This window comes from Schistocerca serialis, chromosome 11, assembly GCF_023864345.2.
Source record: "Schistocerca serialis cubense isolate TAMUIC-IGC-003099 chromosome 11, iqSchSeri2.2, whole genome shotgun sequence".
NCBI classification, from domain to species: domain Eukaryota; kingdom Metazoa; phylum Arthropoda; class Insecta; order Orthoptera; family Acrididae; genus Schistocerca; species Schistocerca serialis.
The window spans coordinates 124524580-124552474 of record NC_064648.1 but is presented as its reverse complement, the minus strand read 5'-3'; the positions used below and the strand labels follow the sequence as shown (position 1 = coordinate 124552474).

General features: G+C 44.5%; 1 protein-coding gene across 1 annotated transcript in view; it reads left to right on the top strand.

Moving 5' to 3' along the window:
- Positions 1–27895, top strand: part of LOC126427057 (uncharacterized) — a 93041-nt gene that overhangs the window by 42857 nt on the left and 22289 nt on the right. Inside the window, exons 3-5 of the mRNA XM_050089236.1 lie at positions 1925–2042; positions 9781–9942; positions 15250–15486. Coding sequence (XP_049945193.1) covers positions 1925–2042; positions 9781–9942; positions 15250–15486 — 517 coding nt within the window. The remainder of the gene's footprint in view (positions 1–1924; positions 2043–9780; positions 9943–15249; positions 15487–27895) is intronic.

The window sequence follows — 27895 nt, the reverse complement described above, 5'->3', positions numbered from 1 at the left end:
ATGTTGTTATCAATGGAGAGACGTCTACAGACGTTAAAGTAACCTCTGGCGTGCCACAGGGGAGTGTTATGGGACCATTGCTTTTCACAATATATATAAATGACTTAGTAGATAGTGTCGGAAGTTCCATGCGGCTTTTCGCGGATGATGCTGTAGTATACAGAGAAGTTGCTGCATTAGAAAATTGTAGCGAAATACAGGAAGATCTGCAGCGGATAGGCACTTGGTGCAGGGAGTGGCAACTGACCCTTAACATAGACAAATGTAATGTATTGCGAATACATAGAAAGAAGGATCCTTTATTGTATGATTATATGATAGCGGAACAAACACTGGTAGCAGTTACTTCTGTAAAATATCTGGGAGTATGCGTACGGAACGATTTGAAGTGGAATGATCATATAAAATTAATTATTGGTAAGGCGGGTACCAGGTTGAGATTCATTGGGAGAGTGCTTAGAAAATGTAGTCCATCAACAAAGGAGGTGGCTTACAAAACACTCGTTCGACCTATACTTGAGTATTGCTCATCAGTGTGGGATCCGTACCAGGTCGGGTTGACGGAGGAGATAGAAAAGATCCAAAGAAGAGCGGCGCGTTTCGTCACCGGGTTATTTGGTAACCGTGATAGCGTTACGGAGATGTTTAATAAACTCAAGTGGCAGACTCTGCAAGAGAGGCGCTCTGCATCGCGGTGTAGCTTGCTGTCCAGGTTTCGAGAGGGTGCGTTTCTGGATGAGGTATCGAATATATTGCTTCCCCCTACTTATACCTCCCGAGGAGATCACGAATGTAAAATTAGAGAGATTAGAGCGCGCACGGAGGCTTTCAGACAGTCGTTCTTCCCGCGAACCATACGCGACTGGAACAGGAAAGGGAGGTAATGACAGTGGCACGTAAAGTGCCCTCCGCCACACACCGTTGGGTGGCTTGCGGAGTATCAATGTAGATGTAGATGTAGTCGGTTGGTGCGGACCAGGGATTTATCTCCGTGTGGTGCAGTCGGGTGGGTCCGTTGGCCGGTTTGGTTTAAAGGTGTTATTAAATTATAATCATCATCATCTTGGACAGTTTCCAGCCACTGGCTGGGTCTGTCGGGAACACAAGCCTCTCCATCGTGTTCTGTCTTTCCACCATTCCCCCTCTTCCACCTTCGTCCAGTTCTCTCCTCTTCTCGTCACACATTCCTTCACTCCCTTCACCCATCTATCTCTTGGTCTTCCTCTGGGCCTCTTCCCCTCCAGTTGCAGATCAAACATCCTCTTTGGAATTCTTCCCTCATCCATTCTCTTCATGTGTCCATACCACTGCAGTCTTGATTTTTCTATCCTGTCCTGTACTGGTTCCTCCTTTAGTCTTTCCCTCACATACACATTTCGCAATCTGTCTCGTCTTGTTACACTCAACCTGCTCCTCTGGAACTTCATTTCACTAGCTTGTATTCTACTTTTGTCGCTTTTGTGCATTACCCATGTCTCACTTCCGTATGCCAATATGGGGACACAGTAGGTTCGGTATATAATTCCCTTGGGTTTCTGTGGCACCTCCTTGCTCCAAATAAGCCCCCTAATGCATTTGTAGAACTGCCCTGCTTTTCTGCACCTTTCATTTATTTCCATTGCGTTTCCCCCCTTACTTTCAATCACGTTTCCCAGGTACTTGAAGTTCTCTACCACTTGTAGTTTTTCCCCTCCACAAGTTATATCCACATTTGGCCTATTCTTCTTCCTGTTATTAAATTATAATGCTATTAAATTATAATAAATTACAATTTTGAGTGCACCTGGCCGTCACCTTATTTGACCTTTTCCACAATACTAATCATCTGTTCTGTGCTGTGGATTTAGCGGGTGTGTCACTGCAGTTGCTTCTCCTCCAGTACATTCGGAAGAAATGTTGTAACGAAGTACTCCGCTGTTTGCAGGAGCTTCACAGAGGAGGAGTGTATCGCCACCATCAGAGAGGCCATCCGCCAGGGGGTCAACTACATCGACACGGCCCCCTGGTACGGGCAGGGCCGCTCCGAAGACATCCTGGGTAAGGTAAGCCACCCGCCAACAGTCCAGGCCGGCCCAGCGTAGCTAAAAAAGAACAAAACATACTAACCGAACAAGTTGTTGTTTGCAGAAGTTTTTCTGTGGAAGGCAACATTAAATAGACTACCACGGTAAATTCTATATCTAAATATAACGCATAGTCCACAAACCACCTTAGAGTGCAAGGTGGAGGTTACCAATTAGTCTTTTCCTGCAGAGCTGACAAGTGCGAGAATTATCGCACAATCAGCTTAACAGCTCATGCATCGAAGCTGCTTACAAGAATAATATACAGGAGAATGGAAAAGAAAATTGAGAATGCGCTAGGTGACGATCAGTTTGGCTTTAGGAAAAGTAAAGGGACGAGAGAGGCAATTCTGACGTTACGGCTAATAATGGAAGCAAGGCTAAAGAAAAATCAAGACACTTTCATAGGATTTGTCGACCTGGAAAAAGCGTTCGACAATACAAAATGGTGCAAGCTGTTCGAGATTCTGAAAAAAGTAGGGGTAAGCTATAGGGAGAGACGGGTCATATACAATATGTACAACAACCAAGAGGGAATAATAAGAGTGGACGATCAAGAACGAAGTGCTCGTATTAAGAAGGGTGTAAGACAAGGCTGTAGCCTTTCGCCCCTACTCTTCAATCTGTACATCGAGGAAGCAATGATGGAAATAAAAGAAAGGTTCAGGAGTGGAGTTAAAATATAAGGTGAAAGGATATCAATGATACGATTCGCTGATGACATTGCTATCCTGAGTCAAAGTGAAGAAGATCTGCTGAAGGGAATGAACAGTCTAATGAGTACACAGTATGGTTTGAGAGTAAATCGGAGAAAGACGAAGGTAATGAGAAGTAGTAGAAATGAGAACAGCGAGAAACTTAACATCAGGATTGATGGTCACGAAGTCAATGAAGTTAAGGAATTCTGCTACCTAGGCAGTAAAATAACCAATGACGGACGGAGCAAGGAGGACATCAAAAGCAGACTCGCTATGGCAAAAAAGGCATTTCTGGCCAAGAGAAGTCTACTAATATCAAATACCGGCCTTAATTTGAGGAAGAAATTTCTGAGGATGTACGTCTGGAGTACAGCATTGTACGGTAGTGAAACATGGACTGTGGGAAAACCGGAACAGAAGAGAATCGAAGCATTTGAGATGTGGTGCTATAGACGAATGTTGGAAATTAGGTGGACTGATAAGGTAAGGAATGAGGAGGTTCTACGCAGAATCGGAGAGGAAAGGAATATGTGGAAAACACTAATAAGGAGGAGGGACAGGATGATAGGACATCTGCTAAGACATGAGGGAATGACTTCCATGGTACTAGAGGGAGCTGTAGAGGGCAAAAACTGTAGAGGAAGACAGAGATTGGAATACGTCAAGCAGATAATTGAGGACGTAGGTTGCAAGTGCTACTCTGAGATGAAGAGGTTAGCACAGGAGAGGAATTCGTGGCGGGCCGCATCAAACCAGTCAGTAGACTGATGACCAAAACAAAAAAAGTCTTTTCCTGTTCCACTCGCAAATGATGCGGGGGATAGACGCCTGTCCTCAAGCCTCTGTCTTTTTTGTTTTTTTGAGGTCATCAGTCTTCTGACTGGCTTGATCTGGCCCACCACGACTTCCTCTCCTGTGCCAACCTCTTCATCTCAGAGTAGCACCGGCAACCTTGGTTCTCAATTATTTGCTGGATGTATCCCAATCTCTATCTTCCTGTACATACCAACTGAAATCGGGGCTCACCTGACGAGGCTACCATTCTCCTGTAATCTAGGGTGCAACGCTGTGGTCACGAGCCCAGGAGAGGTACAGAGGGTGATGTCGCCTGCTGCCACAGCAAAATTCCGCCGCTCTCTGCTAACGGCTACGTTCGTTGTTCGCCTCACATACATTTCTGCTGTTATTTCATGCTGTGTTGCTTGTCTGCTAGTACTGACAACTCTACGTAAACGCCATTACTCTCAGTCGTTAAGTGAAGACCGTTAGTCTCTCCGTTGTCTGTGGTGAGAGGTAATATGTCAAGTCACACAACTGCACTACTGGCCATTAAAACAGGTACACCACCAAGATGACGTGCTACAGACGCGAAATTTAACCGACAGGAAGAAGATCCTGTGATATGCAACTGATTAGCTTTTCTGAGCATTCACACAAGATTGGTGCCGGTGGCGACACCTACAACGAGCTGAAATGAGGAAAGTTTCCAGCTGATTTCTCTAACACAAACAGCAGTTGACCGGCGTTGCCTGCTGAAACGTTGTTGTGATGTCTCGTGTAACGAGGAGAAATGCGTACCATCACGTTCCCGACCTTGATAAAGGTCGGATTGTAGCCTATCGCGATTGCTGTTTATCGTATCGCGACATTGCTGCTCGCGTTGGTCGAGATCCAATGACTGTTAGCAAAATATGGAATCGGTGGGTTCAGGAGGGTAATATGGAACACTGTGCTGGATACCAAAGGCCTCGTATCAGTAGCAGTCTAGATGACAGGCATCTTACCGCATGGCTGTAACGGATCGTGCAGCCACGTCTCGATCCCTGAGTCAACAGAGGGAGACGTTGGCAAGACAACAACCATCTGCACGCACAGTTCGACGACGTTTGCAGCAGCACGGACTATCAGCTCGGAGACCATGGCTGCGGTTACCCTAGACGCTGCATCACAGACAGGAGCGTCTGCGATGGTGTACTCGACGACGACCCTGGGTGCACGAATGGCAAAACGTCATTTTTTTCGGATGAATCCAGGTTCTGTTTACAGCATCACGATGGTTGCATCCGTGTTTGGTGACATCACGGTGAACGCACATTGGAAACGTGTATTTGTCATCGCCATACTGGCGTATCAGCTGGCGTGATGGTATGGGGTGCCATTCGCTACACGTCTCGGTCACCCCTTGTTCACATTGACGGCACTTTGAACAGTGGACGTTACATTTCAGATGTGTTGCTACCCGTGGCTCTACCCTTCATTCGATTCCTGCTAAAAACTACATTTCAGCAGGACAATGCACGACCGCATGTTGCAGGTCCTATACGGGCCTTTCTGGATACAGAAAATGTTCGACTGCTGCCCTGGCCAGCAGATTCTCCAGATCTCTCACCAATTGAAAACGTCTGGTCGATGGTGGCCGAGCAACTGGCTCGTCACAATACGCCAGTCACTACTCTTGATGAACTGTGGTATCGTGTTGAAGCTGCATGGGCAGCTGTACCTGTACACGCCACCCGAGCTCTGCTTGACTCAATGCTCAGGCGTATCAAGGCCGTTATTACAGCCAGAGGAGGTTGTTGTGGGTACTGATTCCTCAGGATCTGTGCACCCAAATTGCGTGAAAATGTAACCACATGTCAGTTCTAGTATAATAAATTTGTCCAATAAATACCCGTTTATCATCTGCATTTCTTCTCGGTGTAGCAATTTTAATGGCCAGTAGTGTACGTACTATCACCATCTGTCCTTGATCAGCCGTTAATTATGTTTATCCCGGCCCATGATATTCGTTTGCTTCTTACTGTCATGTCCATGCTAGTACTTTAGTAAAGAGCAATAAAACACGAAAGAGTAAACTCTTTTCTTATTCTTCAGTGTATGTGGCTGGACATCTCTATTGTTTCCAGTCTACTTAATAACATCGTAAATAACAATAAGCGCAGCGATTGCCGCATCGTGGTACGCCGTCACAGCGCCATTGGAGCAACGTCGGCTTCACGCTTGCATCTCGGGATGTGCAGCAGCGCCGTGTTTCGTTTATTTCAAGCGTCAGCTTCGCTTTTCAATTTCCAGAAATGTAATTATTGCATGCGATGGAACGAATGTCATTATTTTTGTGATATTTCATGTTATTGATGGCACGACAAGTAATACAGGTACCCCTTTTCAGAAGAAAACACAAGTTTGTGTTGAAAATAATATTTGCTTGCGTTTTAGAGTATCATATAGTGTTTACTTCCATGAATCCCTGCCTTACATTCACACCTGTGGAAGTGTTTGTCTGTATCTATAGTTGTTCCAGATGTATTTGCGCCGAAATGTTTAAGTGGGCCGCCGTGTATACCGCGAGAAGAGTTTCACAGAGCACTAAAGGACCTAACTCCAAACAAGACCCATGCCCTGATATCCATGGGAGAGGCAGCCTTGACAAAACTGTTGCAGCTAGTGTTAAAGACGTATGAGTCAGGCACAATACCTTCAGACGTGACGAAGAATATAATAACTCCAGTTACAAAGGAAGCAGGTGCTCGCAGGAGTGAATATTACCGTGCTATCTGTTTAATAACTAATGCTTGCAAAATAAGAGGATGAGTCAAATGAAAACCTTATATTTGTAATAACAAATCGAAATTTCGCGTTGTTGTGCTGTAAGTTGGTAAGCGTGCAGAATGGCCTGTAGGTGGCAGCATAGTGCAGATGCACACATACCACCGCAGTATCACTATAAAGATGGACGCCCCACGCGACTTGCACCAGGGAAGAACAGCGTTCTGTTATTCGGTTTTAGTGAAGGTGTGAACTCTATTGAAATTCATCGACGAATGAAGGTTCAGTATGGTGAAACATGTTTGTCACAGCAGCAAGTCTACGAATGGAGTAGGAAGTTCGCAAATGGTGTGACTTTAGCGGAAGATGCTCCTCGTTCAGGTCAGGCACAACGAGTTGTGACTCCACAGAGCATTGCAGCAGCTGAGGCCGTAGTGAAGGAAAACCGCCGAGTGACACTGAATGACACTGCAGCATGTTTACGGATTAGTCATGGGTCAGCACACCACATTGTACACGATGTGCTCTAGTTTCACAAAGTGTCTGCAAGATGGGTTCCACGGCAGCCGACTCCTGAAATGAGAAAACGACGTGTTGATGCTTTTGAAGAACTTCTTCGACGCTTTGAAAGAGAAGGTGAGGGCTTACTTGCAAGAATTGTTACTGGGGGCGAAACCTGGCTTCACTTCCACCAACCGGAAACGAAGAGAGCGAGCAAGGAATGGCGCCATTCTTCATCATCAAAACCAAAGAAGTTTCGAACAGAATCATCAGCAGGGAAAGTTATGCTGACTCTCTTTTGGGACGAAAAAGGCGTCATTTTGGATCATTATGTGCCTAGAGGGACCACTGTCACCAGTGCATCGTACACAGATGTCCTAAAAAATCGTCTGCGGCCTGCAATCAAATCAAAGCGACGTGGACTGCTGTCAGCAGGTGTCGTTTTGCAACATGACAATGCATGGCCTCACACTGCCCGTACAACAGTTGCAACAATCACAGACCTGCATTTTGAGTGTCTTCCTCATCTACCATATTCAGCAGACCTTGCCCCAAGTGATTTCCGTATGTCTGGACCACTCAAAGACGCAATGGGAGGAAAGAAGTTCCGTTCTGATGAATAGGTACGCCACGCGGTGCATGAGTGTTTGCGCGGACTACCAAAAGAATTTTTTTCTAAAGGAATTTATGCACTTTGTAAGCGCTGGAGGACTTGAATTGGGGTTGGGGGAGATTATGTTGAAAAGTGATACAGCTTTGTATCACTTCTGCACAATAAATAATATTTAAAAAATATTTAAGTTTTTCATTTGACTCACCCTCGTACTAACACCGATTTTTGCAGAAGAATGGAAAAAGTCGTAGAAGTCGATCTCAGGGAAGATCAGTTTAGATTCTGGGAAAATGTGTAGGAATACCTGAGGCAGTACTGACCCTATAACTTAAATCAGAAGCTAGGTTAAGGAGCCGGCCGTGGTGGTCGTGCGGTTCTAGGCACTTCAGTCCGGAACCGCGTGACTGCTACGGTCGCAGGTTCGAATCCTGCCTCGGGCATGGATGTGTGTGATGTGCTTAGGTTATCTTGAGCAAGCAGTAAAGGGAACAAAAGAAATATTTGGTGAAGGAATTAGAGTTCAGGGAGAAAGTTTGCCAGTGCCGTTAAAATTCCGTCAGAGTCTGCAAAGAACTTGAAAAACAGTTTTGAATGGACTAGGTAGTGTCTTGAAAAGAGAAAACAAGATGAATATCGACAAACGTAAAACGAGGGTAACGGAAAGTAGTCAGCCGATACTGAGGGAAATAGACTAGGAAATGATACATTAAAAGTGGTAGATTAGTTCTGCTCCCTGGGCAGTAAAGTAACTGATGGTGGACGAAGTAGGAAGGATGTAACATATAGACTGACAATAGCAATAAAAGCGTTTCCGAAGCAGACAAATTTGTTAACATGGAATATAAATTTAAGCGTTATAATGTCCTTTCTGAGCATGTTCCTCTGCAGTGTAGCCTAGAATGGAAGAGATACATGAACAATAAAGGTTTACACAAGAAGGGCGTAGAAGCTTTTGGATGTGGTGCTACAAAAGAATGCTGAAGATGAGATAGGTAGATAGAGTAACTAATGAGGAGGCACTGTACAAAATTGAGGGAAAGGAAATTTGTAGCATAATTTGACTAAAACAATGGATCAATCGATAGAACACATTCTTAGATGTCAAGGGATTATAAATTTATAGTAGTCTTGGAGGGAAGTGTGGGAAATAAAAGTTGTAGAGGGGGACCAAGAGATAAATACCGTAAGCAGATTCAAAAGGATGATTTTGCAGTAGTTATTTAGAGATGAAGGCACTTGTACAGGATAAAGTAGCGCGTAGAGCAGCAGCAAAGCAATCTTCGGACTGAAAACCAAAACAACAACAACAAATTTCTCTTATCGCGAAACGTTTGTTTTTTGGTATTGCCAATCTGCCTTGTTTTAGTGACTCATTTTCTAATGTAACGCTCTCAGCATCACTTAATTTTACTTTACTCCATTATCTTTATTTTTATTTTGTTGATGTTCATCTTATAACCCCTTTTCAACACACAAATCATTCCGACTAACTCCCCTTCCAAATCATTTACTGTCTTTTTCAGAACTTAAATGTCGTCGGTAACCTCAAGGCTTTTTTCTTCCCCCTGAATTTTTAATTCCTTCTCCAAATTTTTCTTTGGGCTCCTTCACAGCCTGCTCAACATACAGACTAAATAACACCAGGGATAGGCAACAATCTTGTCTCGGAACCTTCTTAACTACTATTTCCCTAACATGTGCTTTTACACCTATAACTGCCATTGATTATTGTAGAAGTTGTAGACAATCTTTCGTTTATATCTCTTACCTTCAGAATCTCGAACACTGTGCTCATCTTAAATTTTTAAAAACGTTCTCTAAGTGTACAAATTTTATAAAGATAGGTTTGCCTTTTTTTTAACCCATCTTCTAAGATGAGTCGTAGGGTCAGTACTGCGTTGCAAGTTCCTACATTTCTCTGTAACCCAAACCAATCATCCCTGAGGTCGATTTCTGCATTTTACCTGTGAATTATTCGTATCAGTAGTTTGCAGAAGTAAGTTCCCAAACTGATGGCTCAGTAATATATACACCTATCAGAGGGTGCCTGCTTTGGTTTCTTAAATTCATGTTTAAGTCGGCAGGTATTATTCTTGTCTGATATGTTTTGCATTCAGACATAGATATAGATGCCGTTACATGTATATAAATGTAGATGTAAATGTAAACAGAGATGTAGATGTTGGTGAAGGGCCAGGTGCAGATGTAGATGATGTAGACACAGACATGGGCATATATATAGATCCAGAAGCCTCATGTTATGCCACTAAGTTTTGCATCATTTCCATGTGGTACATTCCATGTGGTATGTTTTTGTATCCTTCGTTGCTGACTCCCTGACTGAGTGGTGCCTTTTCAGGCCCTGAAGGAAGTCCCCCGCCAGGCATACTACATAGGGACCAAGGTGGGCCGCTATGAGCTGGATCCTCGCCATATGTTCGACTTTTCAGCGAGTAAGACCCGGCAGAGCATCGAGAAGAGCCTCAAGCTGTTGCAGCTGGACTATGTCGACATTTTGCAGGTGAGCGACCTTTTTGTACAATTCATACATGTTATCAGATGAATGGATGGATGAATAGATAGGGTGGGTGGACGGGCAGGGGATGGGTTGGTAGATGGATCTATGTATGCATGGGATGGATGGATGGACTGATCGATGCATGGATCAGTGTGTGGTTGGGTGGGTATGTGGATTAGTGGATATTTTTGGAAATTTGTCCCATGGGACCAAACTGCTGAGCTCATCAGTCCCAAGGCTTACACACTACTTTATCTAACTAACTTACACTAAGGACAACACACAAAAACCCATGCTTGAGGGAGGATTCGAACGACCGACATGGGGATCCACGCGAACTGTGGCAAGGCGCCTCAGACAGTGAGGCTACCCCATACTGCGATTGGTGGGTGTATGGACGCATGTATGGGTGGTGCATGGATGGATGTGTGAATTGGTGGATAGGTGGGATGTATGGGCAGATGGCTGGGTGCATGATATCTGTCTCATTTACGCCCTTACTATTCTTCCATCAAGCGAGTAGCATTGAATATGAAATGAATACTTGTTCAAACAACTTATGGGAATGTGACCTGGAAGCGGTTACCAAGGCAGCCGATATTCCGACAAGTGAAAAGCCACTCATTTTCAAGGAAGAAAAAGCGAGAGAGAGAGAGAGAGAGAGAGAGAGCCGTGCAAAGCAATTTAAAAACTTAATGGGAGGGCCAACAGCCAGGAAACAAGAGACCACACACGGAGAAAATACACACAATAACATGATCAAAGACAGCCAATGGCAACCGTTATAGATAGTAAAACATCAACAGGGCAGTAAATAGCAGTAACCTGATCCTCTTTTGTCTGACCAGGTATAGAGCGAGATTCCACACAGAATTAATTAAAAAGAAAAAAGAAAACCTCTGTCTCCATTTATAAAGTCGTTGGGTAATTTAATCTCAACTAAGTCCTTTATCACATTATACCAATAAATGAAAGGCCACCCTAGTTGCTGATATGAACTTTGTCAATTCCAAGACCTGTTTTGGCATGTTAAGTTACAGGAAATGAAAAAAAAAACGAAGCTTGCATATGTACAGTATAAATACAGCGAGAATATATAACTTAGATTGAGATACTGAGAAGCAACGCCCAATGACAAAAAAATGTAAGAAAGTTGGGTAGACTTAAAAAGTTAGGTGTCATTGATAATGAAAGAAAAATGGGTGCATCATGATCATAAAAACTGTGGACAGTAGAGAGAAATGAGTCTGATAACCCATATGGGTACGTCATTCCCCACTCCTTCGGCTGCCGAGTGGTGGCGGGCCAGTCTCTCAGCAACCTCTGGGTGAGCAATCCGGCGTATTGGCCAGGGCAACCGTCGAACGCTCACTGTGTTTTAATCTACCGCGAAGTTTCATACCAGTGCACACTCCGCTGCAGAGTGAAAACCTCATTCTGGAAACATCCCCCAGGCTGTGGCTAAGCCACGTCTCCGCAATAGCCATTCTTCCAGGAGCGCTATTTCTGCAAGATTCGCAAAGAGCTTCTGTGAAGTTTGGAACGTAGGAGACGAGGTACTGACAGCACTGAAGCTGTGAGGACGGGTCGTGAGTCGTCCTTGGATAGGTAAGTTGGTAGAGCACTTGGCCGCGAAAGGCAAAGATCCTGAGATCGATTCTCGTTCTGGCACACAGTTTTAGTCTGCCAGGAAGCTTCATGTCAGTGCACACTCCGCTGCAGAGTGAAAATCGCATTCTGGCCATCAAAAATGTTACAAATTGGCCAAAAACACTCTCAACAGGTCAGTATGTGCTTGAAGATGTTTCTCCTTTTTAGATGAGACATAACAGTATCTTCTCGCAAACAAACAAAGATTTACCAATGAGAAATCCCGTTGTTAATCTGTCGTTATATACAAAACTAGTGACCCACCATGGCTTCATATGGGGAGAGCTATAGTAACTATCTACAACTAGATAACTTGTCTGTGGTAGCGGTGATGTATTCAGCTACAAATAAAATTCAGAGAACGTTGTTGTGTAACTGAATATCTTCACTTTAACATAAGTAAGCACTACATGGCACAAACATTCTCAGAAGGCAAAAATGTTCTCTGTTCAACGTTTAATCGGTGTTTTGCGTGATATCTCATGCCTCTGTTGGTATCTGAAACGTACTGCACCACCCGTTCTGGCTGACTGCAGTGGCAGTCTGGTGCGCGCTACTACACTTTCTATGTAAACTTTCCCCACATTTCCCTTCACACCACGTAAACATTAGCTCTACACTATGCAATTTGTTCTTGTCAGTTTAATATCCAATACGTCCCGAATCCAAGGTCATTTAGGAAGTTGGCGGTAGTGCGCACCAGCCTTGCTACAGAGGTAGCTCGCGCCGGTTTGGTGCTACTGTCAGGCAGCCATACACCTATCACCACTAGATGGCAACGGTGTCATTTTCATGGCAGCTGGGTACTTGAATGGACCATACTGCAGCCAGCACGAAATGTTTATAAATCATACACATAAACCTTCCTCATGAATCAATCTGTTTGGTAGAGAAAACCACATCAAAAACCCTGCAGCAGTTCCTGAGATTAACTTTGTATGTACAGCCAGAAACTAAGGTGTCAAACTTTAATTTATACACTATGTGATAAAAATTATCCAGAAACCCCCGGATACATACGTTTTTCATATTAGGTGCATTGTGTTGCCCCATACTGCCAGGTACTCCATATCAGCGACCTCAGTAGTCACTAGACATCGTGAGAGAGCAGAATGGGGCGCTCCACAGAACACACGGACATCAAATGTGGTCAGGTGATTGAGTGTCACTTGTGTCATAAGTCTGTACTCGAGATTTCCACACTCCTGAACATCCTGGTCCACTGTTTCCTATGTGATGGTGTAGTGGAAACGTGAAGGAACACCTACAGCACAAAAGCGTACAGACCGACCTCGTCTGTTGACTGACAGGAACTGCCGACAGTTGAAGAGGGTCGTAATGTGTAATAGGCAGACATCTATCCAGACCATCACACAGGAATTCCAAACTGCATCAGGATCCACTGCAAGTACTATGACGGTTAGGCGTGAGGTGAGAAAACCTGAATTTCATGGTCGAGCAGCTGCTCACAAGCCACATATCACACCTGTAAATGTCAAACGACGCCTCGCTTGGAGTAAAGAGCGTAAACACTAGACGATTGAACAGTGGAAAAATGTTGTGTGGAGTGACGACTCAGAGTACACCATGTGGCGATCCGATGGCAGGGTGTGGGTATGACGAATGCCCGGTGAACGTCATCTGCCATCGTGGGTACTGTTAACAGTAAAAGTCGGAGGCAGTGGTGTTATGGTGTGGTCGTGTTTTTCATGGAGGAGGCTGGCACCCCTCGTTGTTTTGCGTGGCACTATCACAGCACAGGCCTACACTGATGTTTTAAGCACCTTCTTGCTTTCCACCGTTGAAGGGCAATTCGTGGATGGCGATTGTATCTTTCTATACAATCTAGCACCCGTCCATAATGCACAGCCTGTGGCGGAGTGGTTACACCACAATATCCCTGTGATGGGCTGGCCTGAACAGAGTCCTGACTGATTCGTATAGAACACCTTTGGGATGTTTTGGAACGCCGACTTCTTTCCAGGCCTCACTGGCCGACATTGATACGTTTTCTCAGTGCAGCACTCCGTCAAGAATGGGCTGCCATTCCCCAAGAAACCTTCGAGTACCTGATTGAACGTATGCCTGCGAGAGTGGAAGCTGTCATCATGCCTTTGGGTGGGCAAATACCATACTTAATTCCAGTATTACCGATGGAAGGTGCCACGAACTTGTATGTCATTTTCAGCTACATAGTGTATGTGCATATAGTCAGAAGACGATATAAACAACCTTAATTCTGTGTTATACAGTTGTACTGAAATGCTAATCATTCATACACCTGAAAATACACACCGTCCAGTCACATCAATGTGACCGCTTGTCCAAAACTTGAATAACCACCCTCTGCAGTGCGAGATTAGCAGGAAGCGAGTCTGCGTGGTTCTGGAAGGTACCAACAAGCATGGGGATCCATGCCAATTTAAACTCATCCTGGTGCTCTTCAGACCTACAGATACACTGTGAGCTGTGTGACACAATGCGTGGTCTGGTTGGTAGGTGGTGTTGAGGAAAAACAAACTGCGTACATGTGCACTAACAATAAATATATGCTTGTCTTGATCGATTGTGACTTCCAGAATAACACGACCGTCCAGGGAATTACATAGAAACATCCCCCTGCCTGTGGCAGAATGTTTGCTTTCATATGTCTCATGCATTATATACCAACAGCTATCCATCCAATGGAACCTAAAACTTGATTCATCTGAATAGTCCACCTGTCGTCATTCAGTGGACGTCCAGTTGAGGTATTCGTGAGCAAATTTCAGCTTTCATCGCCAGTGTATTGCAGTCAGCGTGGGTGCATGGACTAGGCACCTGCTGCATAGGTCTTTACACAGCAACATATGCTGAATGGTTGTTGAGGAGGGGACACTTTTGTTTGCGTCTTGGTTCATCTGGGTTGTCAGTTGCTTAACAGCTGCACACCCATTCACCTGAACACATCTCCACATTGGTCCATGTGCATCTCGTGGTCTGGTGGCTAGCGTTGCTGCCTCTGGATCACAGGGTCCCGGGTTCGATTCCTGGCTGGGTTGGGGATTATCTCTGCCCAGGGACTTGTGTTTGTGTTGACCTCATCATTTTATCATCATTGTCATCATTTGTGACAGTGGCAAAATTGGACTGTGTAGAAACTGGAACATTGTATGGACACTGATGACCGCACAGTTGAATGCCCCACAAGCCAAACATCATGATCTACATTGGTCGTTCACCCTTGTCATCTATGGCTTGTGGTGCGCCACAGTTGCCTCGGCGCCAGTATATTTTACCCATAGCAGTATGCCAACAGCTTACAAATGTAACCATTCAGAAATGGTTCCATTCTAGGCCCAAAATCTAATGGTCATACCCTTTTGGATGTTGGGTATATAATTTTGTTTCCACTTTATGACAATTGCTACAGTGTTTGTCTGTGTCCTTCCCCTTCCCACCCCTCTTTATATACCCCACTGTAGTCTGTCACCTGTTGTCTTTGAGTGGTTATTGCATGTTCACATTGATCATAGGTGCTGATCACGTCAGTGTGACTGGACTGCATAGCACACAATGTCAGTTTGGTAGCTGTTGCATGCCTCTTTGTGGTGTTGCACTTTTAAGGGTTAGCACTGTTCATATAAACGTTTACCACCATCTGTGCTTTCCTGTTTGCAGGTGCACGATGTGGAGTTTGCTCCAGATCCGGAAATGGTAGTAAATGAGACCCTGCCTGTGGTTAAGGAGGCGGTGGAGGCGGGCAAGGCACGGTTCATTGGGATCACAGGCTACCCTGTGTCTGCACTGAAGGACATCATCACCAGGAGTAAGGACATCAGGATCAGCACAGTCCTCTCCTACTGCCGAGACACCCTCATCGACAGCACTCTCCAGGAGTACATGCCCTTCTTCAAGGTGAGTCTGTAGCAGCGTGCTGTGCTGGGTACGTCATGCTGATAGGAACGGAAAGCTTCATACCAGGAGGCACCAGTGCGATATATATCAAACTTCAGGCTGATCTTCCTCACTTATTTTGAAATTCTGCTCGATGTGGCCTGCCATGAATCCCCTCCTGTGCAAACCTATTTATCTCAGAGGAACACTAGTAACCTACATTCTCAGTTATTTGTTGGATATGTTCCAATCTCTGTGTTTCCCTATAGAGTTCCCCTCTACAGCTCCTTCAGGTGTCGTGGTAGTTATTGCCCGATGTGTTAATACGGGTAAATATCCTCTCATCCTCTCCTGCCTTCTTGTCAGTCTGTTCTGCATGTTTCGCTCCTCAGCGATTCTACAAAGAACCTCTCACTTCTTACCATATCAGTCTACTTAATTTTCAACATCCTTCTGTAGTACCTCATGCCGAACGCTTCGATTCAATTCTATTCCGTTATTACCACAGTCCATGATCCGCTTCCACACAATGCTATGTCCAGATGCACATTCCCCGAAATTTTTTCCCCAAGATAAGGCTGATGTTTGATACCACTAAGCTTCTTTTGATCAGGAATGTGTACCCGTATTGTAAATAAGAAAACGTTGTTGCAATTACTCCACTGGTAACATATAACATCCATAGTCATAGTTGCTGGCTTCTCTCTGTTGTACTCACGCAGACATTCAACTGAAAACGGTTGACCAAACGACCAGCATCCATTATTCTTGTGTGTCTATTTCTTCACTGCCAGCTCCAGCAAGAAGAAAAGTTAACGTTAGCCCAGGTGTGTGAACTCTGTGATAGTGCAGGAGAATCACGTCTTCTTAATAACGTCATTTTTAAGTGAGTGGTACACTATGATGCGTTTTTAAACAGGTCTTGAGGAGAGGAAGTGGATTACAGAATGAATAGTATAGGGTGCTATTTAAGAAGTTCTGCTGTTTGTATCTTTGTAACAAAGAAAGTTGGAAGAAAGGCAGAGATGCTCGTTAATGTTCCCCTGGTAGCTAAATTACATTTTCTTAGTATATTTTTATTTTTCTTCTGGCCAAAATGTCATCTGGTATGTTCAAGACATATATGAAATCATGTATATATTATTGCTATTATTATTATTATCATTACACACGTTACAGGCCTTTCATCAGTACTCCTTCATTCGTTCACTAAAGGCTCTCTTCCGTTCTTCAGTGCACTTTGGCCTTTGAGCTTTAGATGCTGTTTTCTCTGACATCACCTCCCACTTGTTCACCCTCTGTCTACAGGGTGGTCCATAGATAGTAACCGGGCTAAATACCTCACGAAAACGAAAAAACTACAAAGAACGAAACTCGTCTAGTTTGAAAGGGCAAACCATATGGCGCTACGGTTGGCCTGCTAGATGGCGCTGCCACAGGTCAAACGGATATCAACTAAATAGGAACCCCCATTTTTTATTACATATTCGTGTAGTACGTAAAGAAATATGAATGTTTTAATCGGACCACTTTTTTCGCTTTGTGATACATGGCGCTGTAATAGTCACATACGTATAAGTACGTGGTATCACGTAACATTCCGCCAGTGCGACGGTATTTGCTGCGTGATACATTACCCGTGTTAAAATGGACCGTTTACCAATTGCGGAAAAGGTCGATGTCGTGTTGATGTATGGCTATTGTGATCAAAATGCCCAGCGGGTGTGTGCTATGTATGCTGCTCGGTGTCCCGGACGACATCATCCAAGTGTCCGGACCGTGCGCCGGATAGTTCCGCTATTTAAGGAAACACGATATGTTGAGCCACATGTGAAACGTCAACCACCACCTGCAACAAATGATGATGCCCAAGTAGGTGTTTTGGCTGCTGTCGCAGCTAATCCGCTCAACAGTAGCAGACAAATTGCGTGAGAATCGGGAATCTAAAATACGTCAGTGTTGAGAATGCTACATCAACATCGATTGCACGCGTACCATATTTCTGTGCACCAGCAATTGCATGGCGACGACTTTGAACGTCGTGTACTGCTCTGCCACTGGGCACAAGAGAAATCACGGGACGATGAAAGATTTTTTGCACGCGTTCTATTTAGCGACGAAGCGTCATTGACCAACAGCGGTAACGTAAATCGGCATAATATTCACTATAGGGCAACGGAAAATCCACGATGGCTGCGACAAGTGGAACATCAGCGACCTTGGCGGGTTAATGTATGGTATGGCATTATGGGAGGAAGGATAATTGGCTCCCATTTTATCGATGGCAATCTAAATGGTGCAATATATGCTGATTTCCTACGTAATGTTCCACCGATGTTACTACAAGATGTTTCACGGCATGACAGAATGGCGATGTTCTTCCAAGATGATGGATGTCTGGCACATAGCTCGCGTGCGGTTGAAGCGGTATTGAATAGCATATGACATGACAGGTGGATTGGTCGTCGAAGCACCATATCGTGGCCCGCACGTTCGCCGGATCTGACGTCCCCGGATTTCTTTCTGTGGGGAAAGTTGAAGGATATTTGCTATCGTGATCCACCGACGAAGCAATGCATGTGCGAACATTATGGAAGGCGAACTACTCGCTGTTGAGAAGAATGTCGTCACACGTATTGCTAAATCCATTTTGAGCATTTATTGCATTAATGTGGTATTTACAGGTAATCACGCTGTAACAGCATGTGTTCTCAGAAATGATAAGTTCAGAAAGGTACATGTATCACATTGGAACGACCGACATAAAATGTTCAAATGTACCTATGTTCTGTATCTTAATTTTAAAAAAGCTACCTGTCACGAACTGTTCGTCTAAAATTGTGAGCCATATGTTTGTGACTATTACAGCGCCATCTATCACAAAGCGAAAAAAGTGGTCCAACTAAAACATTCGTATTTCTTTACGTACTACACAAATATGTAATAAAAATGGGGGTTCCTATTTTTATAAAAGCAGTTGATATCCGTTTGACCTATGGCAGCGCCATGTAGCTGGCCAACCATACCGCCATCTGGTTTCCCCCTTTAAGCTAGACGAGTTTCGTTCTTTGTAGTTTTTTCGTTTGACTCTTATTTCGTGAGATATTTGGCCTGGTCGCAATCAATGGACCACTCTGTATAGACGCCTTTATCCATGACGTCCGCTGAATCTATCTGAGCTCTTTCCAGATCAGTTTTGTGTAGTGGTCTTGAGTCCCTGGATGTACCTGTTGGTGAGTCTAGTCTGTGGAAGTCTGCTGATGTGTTCATGAAATTTTAGTCGCCTCTTTCTAATGTCCGCTGCGATGTTGAAGAAATGTTGTGTGGTGTCTCTGGAGTGAAGCCTATATCCTTCGTCCATGAGTTTTGGTCCAATAATTCTCCTAATGAATTTTCTTTCCTGTGTGAGAATGTTCTCAGAGTCGGCCTTTGTATGTAACATCAGTGTTTCACTGGAGTATTGCACCTCAGGTTTGATTACAGTGTTGTCGGGACGAAATTTGGTGCAGGTGGACAGACATTTCTTGTTGTATACACCTTGTGTGTTGTATAAGGCGCTTCAGTCCGGAACCGCGCGACTGCTACGGTCGCAGGTTCGAATCCTGCCTCGGACATGGATGTGTGTGATGTCCTTCGGTTCGTTAGGTCTAAGTAGTTTTGAGTTCTAGGGGACTGATGATCTCAGAAGTTAAGTCCCATAGTGCTCAGAGCCATTTGAAACATTTTTGAAGGCTAGTCAGCCGACCTCCAGCTTGTCCTTCGGTCATCCAAGTCGCACTGGCTTCCAAAGGCCTTGTACAGGGTTATTACAACTGACTGAAGCGATTTCACAGCTCTACAATAACTTTATTATTTGAGATATTTTCACAATGCTTTGCACACACATACAAAAACTCAAAAAGTTTTTTTAGGCATTCACAAATGTTCGATATGTGCCCCTTTAGTGATTCGGCAGACATCAAGCCGATAATCAAGTTCCTCCCACACTCGGCGCAGCATGTCCCCATCAATCAGTTCGAAAGCATCGTTGATGCGAGCTCGCAGTTCTGGCACGTTTCTTGGTAGAGGAGGGTTAAACACTGAATCTTTCACATAACCCCACAGAAAGAAATCGCACGGGGTTAAGTCGGGAGAGCGTGGAGGCCATGATACGAATTGCTGATCATGATCTCCACCACGACCGATCCATCGGTTTTCCAATCTCCTGTTTAAGAAATGCCGAACATCATGATGGAAGAGCGGTGGAGCACCATCCTGTTGAAAGATGAAGTCGGCGCTGTCGGTCTCCAGTTGTGGCTTGAGCCAATTTTCCAGCATGTCCAGATACACGTGTCCTGTAACGTTTTTTTGGCAGAAGAAAAAGGGGCCGTAAACTTTAAACCGTGAGATTGCACAAAACACGTTAACTTTTGGTGAATTGCAAATTTGCCGCAAGAATCCGTGAGGATTCTCTACCGCCCAGATTCGCACATTGTGTCTGTTCACTTCACCATTAAGAAAAAATGTTGCTTCATCACTAAAAACAAGTTTCGCACTGAACGCATCCTCTTCCACGAGCTGTTGCAACCGCGCCGAAAATTCAAAGCGTTTGACTTTATCATCGGGTGTCAGGGCTTGTAGCAGTTGTAAACGGCAAGGCTTCTGCTTTAGCCTTCTCCGTAAGGTTTTTCAAACCGTCGGCTGTGGTACGTTTAGCTTCCTGCTTGCTTTATTCGTCGACTTCCGCGGGCTACGCGTGAAACTTGCCCGCACGCGTTCAACCGTTTCTTCGCTCACTGCAGGCCGATCCGTTGATTTCCCCTTACAGAAGCATCTAGAAGCTTTAAATTGCGCATACCATCGCCAAATGGAGTTAGCAGTTGGTGGATCTTTGTTGAACTTCGTCCTGAAGTGTCGTTGCACTGTTATGACTGACTGATGTGAGTGCATTTCAAGCACGACATACGCTTTCTCGGCTCGTGTCGCCATTTTGTCTCACTGCGCTCTCGAGCGCTCTGGCGGCAGAAACCTGAAGTGCGGCTTCAGCCGAACAAAACTTTATGAGTTTTTCTACGTATCTGTAGTGTGTCGTGGCCATATGTCAATGAATGGAGCTACAGTGAATTTATGAAATCGCTTCAATCATTTGTAATAGCCCTGTATTTGCAGCTCTTTCTGCCATTTCCTGATGACCTTGTTCAGCAGTAGCTGGAAGAGGAGCGGTGACAGTCCGTCACTATGGCGAGCGCCTGTCTTGATATCTAAGGGTTTGGAGATTTCCCCCTTGAACTTCACCTTATATGCCGTGTCTGTCAGTATCTGTTTGATCAATCGCAGTGTCTTGCCGTCCAAACCTTTTTCATGTAGAATGTTGGACAATGACTGGCAATCGATGGAGTCAGATGCCTTCATGAAGTTAACGAAGGTGCATATGATTGGGCTGTTCCTGAGGGCTTAGATTTATGAGGTAGTCTTCGGATTGAAGATTTGTTCTGCACGGGAGCAACCAGGGTGGAAGCCCACTTGGTACTCGCCGAGCTTGTGTTCCAGTTGGTTCCGTGTCCTTTGGAGTAGGCATGCTGAGAATACCTCGTCTGTCACTTGTATTTAGTGAGATGCCCCTGTAATGGTTCACATCTGTGGGGCTACCCTTTTTCTGCACAGGGTGGGTCAGTGCACATTTCCAGTAGTCTCGCAATTTTTCTGACCTCCATATGTCTGTGGTGAAATATGTGAGTTATTATTATTATTACGAGAGTCACTCCAAAAGAAATATACACTATTTTTGTAAAAATACAGTTTTCATTCTGCATGTGTGAAAGTTTTGCAGTGTGTAGACACATCCTTCCCGCTTTTATTCAAACTTAGTTCAACCTGTTCCCGTGTGTGGCGCCGTCACAGCATGTCTTCAAGATGGCTGCTACACTTGACGTTCGTCAGAAGCAACGTGCTGTCATAGAATTCCTGTGCTGTGAAAACGAGACAGTGGGAAACATCCACAAGAGGTTGAAAAAGATGTACGGAGATGCTGCTGTCGATCGCAGTACAGTTAGTTGGTGGGCGAGCAGGTTACGTGATGAAAGCGGGCACGGCAATATTCAGGATTGTCCTCGCAGCGGCAGGCCTCGTACTGCACACACTCCAGACAATGTGCAGGGAGTTAACGAATTGGTGACTGCTGACAGATGCACCACAGTGAACGAATTGTCACGCTACGTTGGGATAGGGGAAGGAAGTGTTTGCAGAATACCGAAAGTGCTGGCGTTGAAAAAGGTTTGTGCCAGGTGGGTTCCCAGGTTGTTGTCAGTGGCTCACAAAGAAACGAGAAAAACGGTATGCAGCGAACTTTTGGAATAGTACGAGAATGGTGGAGATGAATTTCTTGGAAGAACTGTGACAGGTGATGAAACGTGGTTCCATCATTTTTCACCAGAGACGAAGAAGCAATCAATGGAGTGGCATCGTGCAAATTCACCCAAGAAAAAAAAAAAAATTCAAAACCACACCTTCCGCTGGAAAAGTTATGGCTATGGTGTTTTTCGATTCCGAAGGACTCTTGCTTGTGGACATCGTGCCAAGTGGAACCACCATAAATTCTGATGCACATACGACTACACTGAAGAAACTTCAAGCTCGACTGAGTCGTGTTCGACCACATCAGCAGAAACAGGATGTTTTGCTGTTGCAGTACAATGCACGGCCACACGTCGGTCAAAACACCGTGGAAGCGATCACAAAACTCGGCTGGACAACACTGAAACACCCGCCTTACGGTCCTGTCCTGGCTCCATGTGACTACAATCTCTTTAAGAAACTGACAGATTCTCTTCGTGGAACAAGGTTTGAAGATGATGACTCCCTTGTGCACGCTGCCAAACTGTGGCTCCAACAGGTCGGTCCAGAATTTTACCGTGCGGGTATACAGGCGCTGGTTCCAAGCTGGCCTAAGGCAGTTGAGAGGGATGGAAATTATGTGAAGAAATGAAAATATTCTCCCTGAAGGATGTATCTACACACTGTAAAACTTTCAAACATGTAGAATAAAAGATGGATTTAAAAAAAAATTGTGTGCAATACTTTTGGAGTGACCCTCGTATTATTATTATTATTAGTTGGTTCGAGATGCTGTACAATTATGCAAGGCGTTCTTCCTGAACTTTCATGTTTCCTGTCTGTATCTTGTGTCCGCTGTCTCTGGTTTCTTCAGGTGTCTACTCTGACTTCCCAATACACTTGTGTATCTTTTATCCGCAGATATTTACCTCTTGAGTTTCTGTTGGATCGTTATGTGATTCCTCTAGGGTCAAGTTTGATCTGTGTGACCTGTGGTGTTGTTGGCTTATCTCCTTGTACGTATGTCAGAATTCTGTTGGTGATTACTGCTGATGTGTCCATAGAAATTTGATCTTTTTTGTCTGACATCTGCTGATAGGTTTGACATCTCCTTTGCGATTTTCGTAGAGACTTATCTGTTCATCTCCTCTGTCAGCTATAGGTTGAGGATTTTTCTATTTTGCTTTATTCCTTCTGTATTTCTGTATCACTTTTTCATATGAACTGTTAATGTCTAGTTTGCATACAGTATTTAAGGCCTAGTTACTGTGTTGTAGAGTCTAACGTTTGAGTTAATGGGCATGAATTTCTTATTATATGTGTCCTGTATCTAGGCAATGGCCTTGCAGCAGTGGATACAACGGATCCCGTTATATCACCGAAGTTAAGCGCTGTTGGGCGTGGCCAGCACTTGGATGGGTGACCATCCAGCCGCTATGCGCTGTTGCCATTTTTTCGGGGTGCACTCAGCCTCGTGATGCCAACTGAGGAGCTACTCGACCGAATAGTAGCGGTGAAAGAAAACCATCGTAACAACCGGGAGAGCGGTGTGCTGACCAACTGCCCATCCTGTCTGCATCCTCAACTGAGGTTGACGCGGGGGTCAGATGGTCCCAATGGGCCACTTGTGGTCTGAAGACGGAGTCCTGTCATATGTCCTGTACCTCGCTGTACGATTTCTTCATTTTGTGTTGTCGAGTCTTCTGTATCTTCTCACCCGCAGTGGTTTCGAGGATTTGACCTAGATATTTGAAATGTGTAACTCGGTTCATCTTGTATTTTGAGTCTAATTTTTGTATCTTTAATTGTGAGTAAAAGAACCGAGACTTCTGGAGAGAGGTTTGCAGGCCAACTTCTGTGCATTCTTTTAGTACTTCTGTTTCAAGACGCAAAGTAATTAATGATATTTAGGTGCTAGTGGGCATTCACTTACATCAAGGGGGAAGTTAAAAACTTGTGCTGGGTCGTGATTCGAACCCAGGTATCCTGCTCACTAGATAGATGCTCTGACCACTTTTCTTCTTTTTTATCTCATTTTGTTCGGAGTGGACATCACATGACGTTAGTTCAAATTCATCGTTGAGCCAGTAACTAAGTTTTTTGTATTACAGAGGGCAGCTAACTCTCTGACTGTACACACTGAACACTAACCGATACAGACACAGTGGCCATGGTAACTGCATGGATTACCCTAGCACGCCTCCTGTCAGACCTGGACTGTCAACTTACCGACACACTACTGATGTAGTGCCTCTTGCCCATTATCCTCATTACTCACTGCGTTTCGCCGTTTCCCGTAAGTGTTCGAGAGTGGTGTGCATCTGCACTGAAGGGATCATTGACTAGTCTAATCTTGACTCCAGAATGAGATTTTCACTCTGCAGCGGAGTGTGCGCTGATATGAAACTTCCTGGCAGATTAAAACTGTGTGCCCGACCGAGACTCGAACTCGGGACCTTTGCCTTTCGCGGGCAAGTGCTCTACCATCTGAGCTACCGAAGCACGACTCACGCCCGGTACTCACGCTGCAGAGTGAAAATCTCATTCTGGAAACATCCCCCACGCTGTGGCTAAGCCATGTCTCCGCTATATCCTTTCTTTCGGGAGTGCTAGTTCTGAAAGGTTCGCAGGAGAACTTCTGTAAAGTTTGGAAGGTAGGAGACGAGATAATGGCAGAAGTAAAGCTGTGAGTACTGCGCGTGAGTCGTGCTTCGGTAGCTCAGATGGTAGAGCACTTGCCGGCGGAAGGCAAAGGTCCCGAGTTCGAGTCTTGGTCGGGCACACAGTTTTAATTTGCCAGGAAGTTTCTTAGTCTAATCTTAATTATACAGGGTGGTCCATCTAAAGTTTCGGATGAGATTATCTCGAAAACTATACAGCGGGTAAAAATAGTGGATAAGACAAGTTCGTAAACTCAAAGGGAGATACTACACGGGACCTCCAGCCCCCGCCCCCTTGGGTGGAGTGGGGGGCAACTTTTACATCTTAAATGGAAACACCCATTTTTATTGCAGTTTCCGATTCTCCACAAAAAAAAGTAATCCAGTATTGTCTGAAACATTTTTTTTAAACCATTGACAGATGGTGCTGAAATCGCGAAAAAAGTAAGATGGGGGAAGAACTCTGATTTATTAAGAATTATCCGAGAAAGACGCATCAAATGGATAGAAAATGTGCACCAGTTCTTTCGTTACACCAAATTAAGCCATTTTTGTACAAAATGTACTGTATTTTACTTTTACCGTCAGCCAGGAACAACGGCATGGACATAGTAGAATGATGTTCCCATGTGGTGCTTCATTAGTGTGAATCCCCTTGCCTCTCGCAATCTGGGATGCTTAATTAATGAAATTAGCCACTAAGAGGTTGTTCATAATTATCCCCATTTGCTTCAGTGCAGAAAGTCAATCGTCTGTGGCAGTTGTCCACAGTTTTGAGCAGCACATCCCGTGATTGCTGCACACGCTCTCGAATGCGTTGCTCCATATCGTTTCGGGTTGTGGGCTGTCTTTCACAAACAATGTTTTTTAAATAACCCCGCAAGAAAAAATCAGGAGATGTTAGGTCTGGTGAACGTGGAGGTCACTGAATTGGTCCGCCGCGTCCTATCCACCGACCAGGGAACCGTAAATTTAAATCATTCCGCACATTTTTAGTACAATGGGGAGCTGCTCCGTCCTGTTGGAACCACATTCGTTGCCTGATTTCTAAATCACATCTTCCAACAAATCACCGCGGAGAAGTTGTAAATAAGATTCCACAGTTACGTTTTGGTCAAAAAAATACAGTCCTATCAAGTAAGCATTTAAATTCCACACCAGACCATTAACGACCATTTGCGATGATTGTCAATGGGTCTGTGCCAGTGTGGATTGTCAGGGGACCAATCATGACAATTTAATTCGCCATTGTTTTTGGATGTGGCTTCATTGGTGAACATAACGTATCTAAAAACATCATTTTCACTTCTTATCATTTCCAAGGCCCATTGGCAGAAATGCACGCGTATTTGCATATCTTTTGGAGTTAATGCCTGAATCAGTGTGATATGATACGCATGATATTTATGTGCCTTCAGAATCCTCAAAACAGTTGATTTCGGTACTCCAGTTTGTCTCTGAATCGCACGACTAGTAATTTCGGGATCCAGTTGAACACGGGCAAGAACGGTAACGATAAGAGCGTCATTTTCATTGTATTCGCGATGACGAAGTGGACGGCGCATGTATCCATTTCGAACTCGTTGAGTGCAATTTCGAATAATGTTTCCGCTTGGATGTCTGTTTCGGAAACGACCCGCATACAACTGCGCAGCTGCAGCGTAATTGTTGTTCCATTCACCTAAAATTAACATCATATCAACAATCCCTGTAGGAGGATAGTGAGCCATGTTTCGCTAAAGAATAATTTACTTTCCTCAGTTGATGTTTACGGTCCACAATCTGAAAGTGAAGTGACGTCTGATCGCATTACACCGAGCTTTATACTGAGTCATAGTTCGCAATTTTGCCACGGTACCGCCACAGTCGGGTGAGTAACGCAATTGTGAAGAGTTCCCTAAGGCGATTTTAATACCATTCCGCCTCCTTCCATCAAAAACTGTGGCGGGTAGGATACATTTTGTACAAAAATAGCTTAATTTGGCATAATGAAAGAATTGGTGCTTATTTTGTATCGATTTGATGCGCCCTTCTCGGATCATTGTAAATAAATCGGAGATCTTCCTCAATTTTAATTTTTCTCGATTTCTGCGCCACCTGTCAGTGGTTTAAAAAATATTTTAGCCAAAACTTGATTGCTTTTTTATGGAGGATCCGAATCTGGGGGTTTCCATTTAAGATTTAAATGTTGTACCTCCCCACACCCATGGGAGCGGGGCCTGCGGGTTTACTTGTAGTATCATTTGATGTCCCCCTTTGAGCTTACGAACGTGTCGTGCCCACTATTTTTGCCTGATGTATAGTTTTCGAGATGATCTCATCCAAAACTGCAGATGGACCACACTATATATACAGTGTCTGTTCTTTTGAACATGTCCACAAGGACAGACACCACATTCACATTTCTAATTGTTTGGTTTGAGAATATGGCCCAGCTGTCTGCAAAATGGAGGTTTGAGATTTCTGTGTTCACTCGGGCTCTTCCTAGTTGTGTTGCTTCCCATTATCTGTACATTTTCAGTTCTTTTTCCCACTCCCTCATTATTTTGTCTTGGACTGGACTGAACAATGGTACTTCCAGAACGAAATTTTCACCCTGCGCTGCAGTGTGGGCTAATATGAAACTTCCTGGCAGATTAAAACTGTGTGCTGGTAGGAGACTCGAACTCGGGACCTTTGCCTTTCGCCGAGCTAGCCAAGCACGACGCACGGTCCGTCCTCACAGTTTTAATTCCGCCACTACCTCGTCTCCTACCTTCCAAACTTCACAATGGGGATAATCTTTCGGCTTTGCGTACTCACAGTTTTGGTCACGAAGGCATCAGAGATTTCAGCTGTGAATTTAACTTCCAGTGTTATGTCAACCGATGTTTGTTTGATTAGTCGTAGTGGATTTGCGTCAAGTCTCTGTCGTTTTAAGATGATGAACAAGAATTGCCAGTCAACAGCAACGTATGCTGTTTTCAAGCCTACGGAGGTGTACATGTACGTACACTATTGGCCATTACAATTGCTGCACCACGAAGATGACGTGCTACAGACGCCAAATTTAACCAACAGGGAGAAGATGCTGTGATATGCAAATGATTAGCTTTTCAGAGCATTCACAGAAGGTTGACGCCGGTGGCGACAAATAAAACGTGCTGACATGAGGAAAGTTTCAACCAATTTCTCATACACAAACAGCAGTTGACCAGCATTGCCTGGTGAAACGTTGTTGTGATGCCTCGTGTAAGGGGGAGAATTACGTACCATCACGTTTCCGGCTTTGATAAAGGTCGGATTGTAGCCTATCGCGATTGCGGTTTATCGTATCGCGACATTGCTGCTCGCGTTGGTCGAGATCCAATGACTGTTCGCAGAACATGGAATCGGTGGGTTCAGGAGGGTAACATGGAACGCCGTGCTGGATCCCAACGGCCTCGTATCACTAGCAGTCGAGATGACAGGCATCTTAT